The 12,052-nt window shown below is 34.9% G+C and overlaps 1 protein-coding gene across 6 annotated transcripts in view; it reads left to right on the top strand.

The window, feature by feature from the left end:
- The window catches only part of LOC108732850, a 240,063-nt gene extending 228,421 nt beyond the window's left edge, over nucleotides 1-11,642 (top strand). For all 6 annotated transcript variants that reach the window (XM_018463836.2, XM_018463838.2, XM_018463837.2 and 3 more), the window contains 2 exons: nucleotides 7,937-8,127; nucleotides 9,431-11,642. In XM_018463836.2, coding sequence (XP_018319338.1) covers nucleotides 7,937-8,127; nucleotides 9,431-9,890 — 651 coding nt within the window. In that variant the 3' untranslated portion in view covers nucleotides 9,891-11,642. The remainder of the gene's footprint in view (nucleotides 1-7,936; nucleotides 8,128-9,430) is intronic.
- Nucleotides 11,643-12,052: the final 410 nt, after the last annotated feature.

The following is a 12,052-nucleotide window of genomic DNA, read 5'->3' as shown; positions in this document are numbered from 1 at the left end:
TAATATTTTTCTGCTTGTGGATTGTTGCGCGAGTGCGTGAGGCCCCTGCAAGTGCGGTTGCCCTGGTCGCCGCCCCCAAAGGTATCGAATTAAAAAAGCGCTTTCTCATTAAACTGAGTAATTCCCACTTAATTTTATTGTATATTTTAAATAATAAATTAAAAATGGACACGATTACGACACTCTGCAGCAATTGGAGACGTAAAAGTAAATACATCTGTTAGGATTTTTTTTATAATTTTATTTATTTCCGATTTTATTTTTGTTAATTCGTGAAAATTACACAAGCAAAAGTTTTGTTGTCCATGTTTTCATAACTTCCATGACTCTTGATAAAGTACTGATGATTTTACTAAAAGCATCCCTGCGTCTTTAGTCATGTGGACAGTGTGTAATGGATTTCAACCAATGAGGAGATTGAATAATAAACTTTTGCATATGTACACTTAATTACTTATCAACAGTTCAAACGAAACAGGTTAAAATAAATTTAGACAGCACTATGATAAATATTAAGGGCAATTTAGTGACTTTTAAGATAGAAGTTTTAGGGTTTATGTAGAGTTTGATTATGTTGACAGTGCTTTTCTTTTTTTGGTTTTTCTCTGTCTTTTTATAGAAAATTTAAGAGTTATTATTCAAAGAAAACAATAGCTGGGGTTATGAAAATATTACGTACTGTTTCTTTTTTTTTATTGTAATTATCTGTAAAATTAAAAGAAAATTTTGTAGCTATCAGTCATTTAAGTAACGATACTGGTTTATCAATTTAGTACATTTAAAATACAAGTATTTTGTGTGTTAGTTTAATAGTTTAATTATATATGATCAAGAGAATTTGCTGTATGGTCTTTCTGTGGCTGCCACAAAGAGTCATGATTTAATCAAATAATATTGTATCAACTGTAGTTTTCGTGAGTCGAAAAGTAATTTTCACATCTTATAGTTACTGTATTTATTTAATTTATTAATTAATTTATATCGCTTTTAATTTATTTCGATTCTTATTTTCAATCCTAATCCGTTTTCTAATATATAGAAAAACAAAACTCTAAATCATACGTTAGATCTAATGAATAAAATTAATTAAGCGTGTACATTAATCTGAACAAAACAAAATCGATTTTATGCGGAAATCGATTTTATCTCACGTTGGATCGGCAGACGGATCGGCTAATGTCGTTTTTTTCGCGTTTATCTTTGCCATCTACTCATTTACGACGTGTTTAGACAAAATGATTAATAAGGCGCGTTATTCTCTCTTCTAAAAACCGAGTTATAAAGTTAACGAAGCTTATCCCTCACAAATTTCCATCGGACATGCTTGGCATCTCTAATGAAGTGAAGTGAAGTAAGTGTATGGAAAAACGATCGCACTTTTATTCATTACTTACCGTAAACCAGTTTTAAGTGTAAAATAAGCGTAGATTAAACGGAGTAATGCGAGCAATTCAGACGACGTCCATCCTCGTTCGTTATACATACTTGTATGTTTTTCAAAACAAGCAAGAAAACGATATAATCTTCAACGAGAGACAAACAAGATGCATGCATGTTATGATCCGATGTATACTGCGCCTAAGAGAAAATTTTAACATCATGTCGAACACTTTATACGGTGAGCCTGGAGGTGTTATACACTCCTCTGGTATTCCCATAAAGTAAACTAAATGCCTATGCCTGGGGAAAGTGGCATTGTACACGCTGTTAAATTGTTGCAAGAATGTCATAGAACATCACAAATGCGGGCTTTGTTTCAGTAATATTGGTCCAAATAACGTAAATGTATGTAACCCAAATAAAAACAGTCTTGCAAGAAATAAGAGCAATATTAAACAATAAAGCGTCAAAATGGGGACAAAAGAAGTGGGAGGGATTACGGGAAGGAGAAATTGTGAGCATAATCAGAGACAAATTGAACTGGTGGAGAATGAGGGAGCTAGACAGGGAGTGATTACATGTTCCACGTATAGCAGTTTATATGTAAAGGGACTTAATACCGGGATCAAACAGGGCAGAGCATTTAAATAGCGTTAAAAAAAATAAAGAATATAAGAAGATTTGAGCCAGAATAAGGCGCGGTAATATCATCATCATAAGGTCATCAGTCCTCAGACTGGTTGGACACACACCTCCACTCTTTCCTATCCTGAGCTAGTCTTCGCATTTCTCTAAAATTAGAACATCCCACATCCTCAACTATTTCCAAACAGTAATCTAATCTAAATCTACCTCTGCTCCACTTAACTCATGTTTCTGCCTCTAAATGTCTCTAGCTAGACCTTCATGCCTGAAAAGGTGTCCTAACAACCCTATCATCATCATAAGGTCGTCAGTCCTAAGACTGGTTGGACACGTACCTCCACTCTTTCCTATCCTGAGCTAAGCTTCGCATTTCCATAAAACTAGAACATCCCACATCCTTAAATCCTTAACTATTTGCGAACAGTAATCTAATCTAGGTCTACCTCTACCCCTCCTAACTCCTGTTTCTACCTCTAGTATGTCACTGACTAGACCTTCATGCTTGAGAAGGTGTCCTACCAACCTGTCTCGCCTATTTTTTATTGACTTCCATAGAGTCCTCTATTCTCCTATTCTTTCCAATACCTCTTCATTTCTAACCCTTTCTACCCACGATATCTTCATCATCCGCCTATAACACCACATTTCAAACCCTTCTAACCTTTTCTTTTCCGCCGCACCCACCGTCCATGTTTCGCACCCGTACAACGCCGCACTCGAAACATACACGGTAATATATAAAGGGCTAACAGAGGATTTAGGGAATGTAAATTGAGAGGTAGAATCGGTGAGTATGAGCTAGTTGTAGAGATGTGGATGAGGAAGAGGGCAGGTGTGGATAGAATGTAAGGACAGGAACGAGATGAGGTGGTATAGAATAGAGAAGCAAAGTATACAGAAAGTAGCGTGTAATTGGTTTAAGAAAAATGTATTTAAAAAAAATTGAAAGAATAAAATCAGTGATATACATAAACATGAGGGTAATTAACTTACCGAAAGCCCCAACTGCTCCGGCAATGATGACGATGACGCGGATTCGTGTAATGCCTCCAATGCATGCATTCCGTCGATATATGACCACCATGTCCGCGTATTCTGCATGTAAATACAGTGGTTTTTGTTTGATATTTTCACATTCAACTTATTGTTGTATTTTGTCAATCGGACGCTAGATTATTACTAATCATTACGTACAATTGACTTGTTTACATATCAGTTGTTGCGAAGGTAACGAATAGGTATCTGTGTTTCTTCAGTTGCGCGAACGAAAGGCGATAAAATAACACGGCTACAAAGCTGTTAACTGTTTTTATGTTTTGGAATACTTATCAGACATAGTGTATAAAGAGTAAATTGCAAAAGTCGTAATGGCACGTAAAAAACAAAATTATTGTTATTATTAAAATAGATATATATTATGGTACGGTTGACAACGCTAATCTGATAGAAGGCATAACAATTACCATTCGTTCTCCCTTGTGATACGCCCATGACCGAATAAAATTCATGATAACTCCTTTATTTATTAGATTAAATCCTAGAACGAAATGGGAATGTAGGAATCCGTTATTTAAATGAACATTGTAACTAAAGTTTAATTAGCTAAAAGGAAGAGAATTAAGATAGAGTACACACGACCCATGTAATATCATTCATGTAAAAAAGCGATTAATTAGCAGAGGTCTTAATTTGTATCCACGTTCGTTTTAAAATAGACCGATGTTGAAGTATTGATACAAGATGTTAAAATCTCTCCTTGATCTCAACTAATGTCTAGTCATTTGTAACTGCTCCCTGGTCTGGATCTTCATCAATGTTAACACATTCGAATAAATTATTCAGTTTGAGGAAGTAGCGGATGCTATATTTGATGTCAAAAGATCCTTTCGACGCTTCCACTACAGATGTATAACTAACTGCGTGCTATTAATTCGTTTTACCTCGTTAACTTCTTACCGTTTGACAAATGCGTGAAATCGTGTTTTTAACCTAATGTACCTAACGCATGGTTTTATTTTCTAGGCGCCAACGTTTTAACAAATTTATATATTAAAACTAGCCTATATTCACCTACATAAATGCTACAACGGAATTAATAATTAACATAAACTATGTCCACTCACATGCTTTTTAATATTTAAGTTTAAAAAACTGATTACTTACTGAAATATTAATTCAAAATTCAGGAATACAAAAGAGAGGCTAATATCCTACGACAAAGGACGAGTGTTGTGACCTTGTAAATCTGTCATTACACAGTCACAACTTTTTGAAAAAGTAAAAAAAATTCATATTCGATACATAGGTATACATATATCTGAGTATCTTTTCAGTCAATAATAAATTTGTGGAAATTTAATTTTTTAATTTAGTATGTTCATCAATAGTAGTGGATTCAATTCAAAAATATGAAATTGTAGTATAATAAGCCTTTACAAGTGATAATTAGCAAAAATTAAATTAGCACAACTCCGTTTGAATCAATAATTTAATTTTTTCTCCGCGCTTTTCTTCGTGTTGTATTCCTCATAGTGCGTGTTGACCTGAAATCGTGTCCATACCTCTGCAAAAGTAGTATTGAAACGTGAAAGAAATTGAAAGGGGAAAATTGTGATGTTTAAAGTATTATTGAAAAGTAAAATTTCAATCACGTCTAATACGACTTAATATAGCATGACAAATGCTGCAGAAATAGAAAACAAATACTTTATATTCCGCTTTATCTCAATTTCAACAAGATTAGGAGTTGTGGGCAGAAGACGAAAATACGCTGGAGATAAAAGGTTAGAAATGAGAAGATATGTGGAAGAGTAGAAGAACTGAGGGTGTAATGAAAGTCAATAAGAAAAATGAGAGCTAAGATGGTATGATACGCACTTAAACTTTCCACTTCCTCCTCTCAAAAGCGACAGGAAGAACTGGCGGTTATTCCTAGTTTGTTTTTGTGGTAGTGCAGTTTTCCATAGCCTGTAACGATTTCCACTAGAGTCTTAGTTTTTCTCCGGTTGAGACAGAGAATTTTTTTTTCCCCACTCCCATCCAGTTTGTAGAGGAGATAAATGCCTTTGCTTGCCTACATCTTTGTTGTGTTTCTCAATCCCTGTAGGGTTCTGAAGAGGACCATCTTGCAATTTCTTGCTTGGCCAGGCTGATACCTACATTTGATTTGGCCACCTGCTTTAGCAAGGTGGTCTGCTAGCTTCTTTCCATTTATGCTACTATGGTTCAGGACCCAGAGCAAGACCACCTTTTTTTGAGTCGATAGTCCGCTGAGAGCTAGGGGGCAAACCTCTAATATTTTCAACTTTGTTGAGGTCCTCTAGAGCACTTTTACAGTTAATGCGTATGCCTATGGGCCCGGTATATTTCCCAAGTACAACAAGCAATAGTCATCACTTTAAGGTTGAAAAGGAGTCGAAAATTAGACCAATGGTAAGGAAAGCTTGCTCCCCCTTTGGCATTTTTAAATGCCTATTACACTCTTCTAGACTGGATTACTACCCGAAAATAGAATGTGAGATCTTTTAGGGAAATGCAAAGATTGAAATTAAATAAGATACGTAAAATCCTCCCTACCAAGGAGAAATCAGGGAATGTAATGCTTTCCGCTTTTGAATAATAGTATGGGAAACTCCTAATGTCGTTTACACGTAGATTTTTAGAAATTCATTTTACGAACTTAACAATTTATTTGCGATTTAAAGTAAAAATGCCGTGCAAAATTATCTTTAATTCAATGGATTAAAGAAATTATACGTTTAATAACTTTTATACTTAACTAGCGACCCGCCCCAGCTTCGCAAGGGTGCAATGCTAATACTTAATCTACTAGTGAATGTCTTTATATTTTTACAGTTCACTTTTTTGTCATTAGATAATATAAAACGGCCCCCCCGGCCGGTACCGCCGCAACCGCATGCCCCTGCATTTTAAGTCTGTAATATCTTCGAAAATATTCATTTAAATTACATGCTGTAAAGAGCCATATTGATCTATATTAAATGCACAATGTATTTAAACGTACTTAATTGGATAAGGATTAATGCTGTATTGCTTGACATCACTTCGTAAATAAGCCATTATTTCTCATAAAAAGTAAAGGATAAAAAATGTTTTTTGTGGATTATCTCTAAGAGATAGACATATACCATCGCGGACTTTTTGTAGACCTTTTTAAGATGTACAATACTGTGGCACATTATTTTGATCTATCTCGTAGGGTTCAGCCAGCGTTTGCAATGTAAGCGCAAAAAAATGTGTGTATTTACGACATCACATTAGAAACCTCTAAAATTATCAGTGTTTCTCTACTATTTTATGCATGTATTATACATATAAACCTTCCTCTTGAATCACTCTATCGATTAAAAGAAACGGCATTAAAATCCGTTGCGTAGTTTTGAAGATCTAAGCATACATAGGGACAGACAACGGGAAAGCGACTTTGTTTTATACTATATAGTGATAGTGATAGTGAATAGTGATGATGTACGAGGGTGGATTGATAAGTTTCCGGCCTAACCAAGAGATGACGCCACTAGGCCTACCTTGAGGTGACATTCTATAGTACCATCCTTGGATAGCTTGTAGCTATAGTTTCAGCCCGATCTCCTTGCTAGTGTAGGTTTGACAGCACGCTGAACAAGACGCCTCTGTGGTTTTCGTAAAAATGGAAAAGCAGGAAAATCGTGCTGTCATCAAATACTTTTATTTGAAGGGGTTAACGCCGAAGGAAATTAAAAAAGAGATGGACTCAACACTGGGGACATCCTCCCCGTCATATTCAACCGTTAAGCAGTGGGTTTCCGAGTTTAAAAAGGGTCGTGTGAGCACCTCTGATGGGCCTCGCTCAGGACGCCCCGTTGAGGTCACAACTCCAGATATGATCGAAAAAATTCATCAAATAGTGCTGGGAGACCGCAGATTGAAAGTGCGTGAGATAGCTGAGACCTGTAAGATGTCATATGAACGTGTGCAACATATTTTGCACCAACATTTGCATATGGAAAAGCTCTGTGCAAGATGGGTGCCGCGTTTGCTAACAGTCGACCAAAAATTGATTCGAAAAAACATTTCTACCGCAAATTTGTCATTGTATAAGCGTAATCCAAGCGAATTTTTGCGTCGATTCGTAACCGTTGACGAAACGTGGGTCCACCACTACACTCCTGAAACCAAAGAACAGTCTAAACAGTGGATTGGACCAGGGGAACCAACTCCAAAGAAGGCAAAAACAATTTTTTCGGCGAACAAGGTTATGGCTACTGTTTTTTGGGATGCAAGAGGTATTATATACATTGATTACCTTGCAAAGGGTAATACTATCACTGGTCAATACTACGCAGACTTATTGCAACGTTTGAGCCACGAGGTGAAAATTAAACGACCTCATCTGGCGAAGAAAAAAATCTTGTTTCATCACGATAACGCACCAGCGCACACGTCAATCGTTGCGACGGCTAAAATCAACGATCTAAAGTTTGAATTGATGCCGCACCCTCCTTACTCTCCAGACCTAGCCCCGAGTGACTATTTTCTGTTCCCTAATCTCAAAAAATGGCTTGGCGGTAAGAGATTTGCGGACAATGAAGAAGTAATCGAAGCTGTAAATGGTTATTTTGAGGAGCTTGACGAATCAGTCTATAGAGATGGCATTAATAGACTGGAACACCGCTATGAGAAATGTATCAGCCTTGGAGGAGATTATGTTGAGAAATAAAAAAAAAAAATTTTTAAAAACCTTGTTTTTCTTGGTCAGGCCGGAAACTTATCAATCCACCCTCGTATTTAATAGGCTACGGAATCCCTACACGCGAATTAAACTCTTACATGATGTTTTAATCTAATATTATTATTGAATAAAAATGGTTGTGTTTAATTTTCTTATCAGGTTTTTCTCTTTTGTCGGCAGGTACTCGTTTTGGCCGCTGTGTCGACTTTGGCGTACTCCTTTGAATCTTTGAACCAAACCCTACTGGCACGCACGAAAAGAAGTTCTCATCTCGCCCCCCAGTGGATTGAAGAATATCTCTATACCCACAACCAGTCCCTAAAGGATCCCGGAAAATATTTAAGCCCCCGTGATAACCAAGTGCTTCTAAGGTATGTTATTGTTCTCTTAATTACTTAACATTTAGCAATTTTATTTTTACGATTCATACCTCTCTTTTGGAATTTGGGTTTATGTGGACTCATAATTAGTTCGAAGAAAGTTTTAGAGTAATGGAGAAATCAATTGATTATTTATCTTGAATATAATTTTTTTGTAATGGAAATACTTAATTTTGACTTCAGTAATGAAACAAGCAAGAAATGTGATAATCGAAAGTACTACTCTTAATTTTTCATATGACGAATGATGATGCAATAATTTTTGTCTACTTCACCCCTATCCACCACCCATTGTGGTCTCCCGTCTGCAATTCGATTGAGTATTCTGAGGACTACATTTCTGTAAAATTTGAAGTACTATCTCGATGGCTTAATTTAAAAAATGAATAGGATACTTTCATCCTGCTCAGAAACGTACCCCTTCCATTTTATCTGAACATGTTACCGTAAAATTTATCTACATATATTACGGAAGACTGAAATTCCCAGTACTTATAAAGTTTTTTAAAGCTATAAAACTGATTCTTACGATCTGTTTAGACGTCGGCAGGCTACCTCCCGTCAGTTGTATGTTGTATTCACTTACATACACCAGATGACCGTTAGTCTTTTGGCAAATTTTGGAAGATGTTTAAAAATTATTCGCTTTCTAATTTAGGCATTTATTAACTCTTTTACTTAAAGAGGGAGATAAAGAAATGGAGAAGAAAAGTAGGGAAATCAAAAAAGGGAAACTGTTATATAGAAACTACTTAACTATAATTAATAAATCATTTAAAAATATAATAATAATATTAGCCTGCCTTATTATGCTATAATTGGGGAACGTGGAAAATGGCAGGGAACCATCACAGGGCGAGTGAAAACGGCAAGCCGCCACATCGCGTTGCATTATTTGCTTCTTCTTGATCTTAAATTCGACTCTCTCCAGATTGTTACTGATTTAACTATTTAAACGGCCAGTAAATGATCTAATAACCCAATAAGTTTTAAATAAATAATTTAAAGATCTAAATAAATAATTAAATGTACCAAGTTTGTACTACTACTAAATAAGATTTAATGGATTCCATGTACAATACAAAGTTCATTGGACACAAAAAACGAAGGGGAATTTTTCACGTTGCATAAGGAATTGTTAGATGATGAAGTAAAATTTCATCAGTGAATACGCACTACTTATTACATGAATAATATTTTGACGGGCGGCTGCCTGGCATCGACTAGATAAAAATGAGAATCAAACTTGAGTTCACTTAGATTTTGCTAGGAGGGTTAATCCTTTTCATTTCAGGCACGAAACAAAGAATCGTTCTGGCGTGGATTGTTGTCCTTCGGTCCAGGAAATGGTGGAACCGGAGGGCGGTATGAACCAGGACGACCAGTATGTGGAGCTGTATCGTGACGGTAACAATCGTCAACGTTTCTACGAATTGTCCTGTCACAAGGACATCGAGGGGAAGCCCTGCCGTTTTATGGACCGCAGACTTCACAACCAATCGCGATGCGTACAGAAGTACAGTTACACGTACGCTCTTGTCAAGGATCCGGGAGGCGGAAACAGAGGCCAACATTCCCATCAACGCCCTAGTCCTTTTCCCTCGTTTCCTTCAGCGGAACCCGGCGGGCCCACGTGGACTCTCGATTATATCCGCGTTCGTAGCGGTTGTAGTTGCATAGTGACGCCGAATTTGAAGAGGAAAAAGAATCAAAAATCGAGGAAAAGAAATAAGCACGAACCCAGTGGTGACTAACGGGATGGTGTAACGCTTAATGTAAACGACGATTTGGGAACCATTTCGATACAGCAAACTCAAAAGTAAAGTAGCACAATTTTATCTTTTTCATTTAATTACAAATATTCCTTTTTCTTCTTGACTCGAATATTTTAATAATGTTTTTAAAATGGCGGTTTTTAATCATTTTTGTTTACCACCAAACTTTTTTTTGCAAAATTCTATTTCATTTTTCCATTTAAATTCTATTAAATCTTCTTTTTGGTGCAAAATGAAAATAACTGGAAAAGATACGGAATTGAAGAAGTAGTACTGACTTCTATTTTTCTACATTCTCCTCCCTTCTAAGGGAGCCATTTACAATAAATTACATATATATATATAATAATACAGATTTGCAAGATTAATGAGCATCTAGTAAGAAACGTGGTCAATAAATATTCTTTTTATACTCAATTTTCATTTTTTTCTTAGCTTCAAGTATATAATACGATGCAGGTGGAGCAAATATACGTAAGGATGGCACAAAAATACTAAATATCGAAACTCTAACATGAAAATCTATACATTTTTTTTTTTTATTTAAGAACGCTGTCAGAAACTCGGTAAGATTGAACAGTTGATTGGTAATGAATTTTAAAATCTGGAAAAACAGTTTAAAATCGATGTTTTTTTAATTTTTTATCGTTAAAATAATCAGCCCCGCAAATGTTCAATATTATATGGATTGGAAATGAAAAAAACAATATGACGTAATATTAGTATTTGAAGATTGATCCGAGACATTAAAAATTAAAAACTAAAAATTTACAGGAAGTTTCAGGAAAATTCATGATTTTAAAAGGCTAATTAATTTTTTATGCGTAAAAATGTTTTTATGAAATAAAAATACCTGATGTTTGTTTTTTCAATTTTTAAAATTCATAAGCGACCTGTAAACATTTAAACGTGCTGTTTTTTTTTTTAATAAACTAATACATTTTCATGTGAAAACATTAAATAAATTGCCGAATTCTTTGCGCCATCCTGGTATACATACTTGAAGGATCACATTTAAAAATTAGCAAATAAAAATGAAAATTGTTAAGTAAATACAGGTTTTTTTGAAAACAAAAATGATGATTTTGAAAACGTATTTTTTCGATTCTAAATGATAATAGATCTGCAAAAGAAAGGAAATACTTAGATAATCCCTTTTATTTGTGAGAACCTTATACAAAACGTTTTAAATTAATTTTAATTTGGATGACTAAAGTTAAAAGAAAAAAGGAATAAAAGTTTGCCTGTTTTGTAATGCGTAAACCCATTTCGTCTTCCGCGGAAAAAAATGTATATTGTGATGATACCAAAGGAGTTCGTTTTTTAATGACTATTTTGTTGCCATATTTTTTTATTCAAAACTTTTATTTATTTATTCCAATGACTGTGCGCGAGTGGTGTGAAATTCTACTATTGTGACTACTTAGCGTATTAAAAAGAAAACAAATGTACTTATTATGTTGTATGTCCCTCCAAAGTACACTCCGTAAATAAACTCAAAAAAATGAATAGGGCAAAAAGAGGTGATTGCAGGGTCAACAGGTTGCTCGTTATAGGTAATAGCCTCTACATGCATATCAGCCTCCAGTGTCCGGTGGAGCTCCGCCCACCATTACCCTCGTCCTCAGGGGGTAAACTAAAAAAAACTAACAACTCAACGTGAAATTATTTAATGACTGTTTATAATGAAGAAAATTTAAAAAAAATGTAATTGCAGTTTTCTTTATTATATTTATTTACCAGTATTTTGTAAATATTTAAATTAAACGTTTTGCTTCTAATATTTTTTATTCATTATATGTTTCACCTATCGTACTGTATCACTTGTAGTCGTGTTTACATGAAAAGAATCCTTTGGAATACTAAGAAAAAAGAAGATATTTATACTACGAATCCTGGTAAGTACTACCTACATAAATATTTATTAAAAATCGAAACAACACAATGTAAAATCAAAACCGAAAGAAGACAATTTCTACTTAACTTTTAGCGCCCCTCTTTTGGCTTTAATTTCACACTGATGTGAAGAATAAATGACACAATTTTTTACAGCCTTTAAACAATTGAAGCTTTCTTCGTATATTACTATGTAAAATAATTTATACCTGTTATTCTTATATGTATGTAAAATTAGTAACTAC

The sequence above is a fragment of the Agrilus planipennis genome, unplaced genomic scaffold, assembly GCF_000699045.2.
Source record: "Agrilus planipennis isolate EAB-ADULT unplaced genomic scaffold, Apla_2.0 scaffold68, whole genome shotgun sequence".
Lineage (NCBI taxonomy): Eukaryota > Metazoa > Arthropoda > Insecta > Coleoptera > Buprestidae > Agrilus > Agrilus planipennis.
This window is presented reverse-complemented; position numbering and strand designations above follow the sequence as displayed.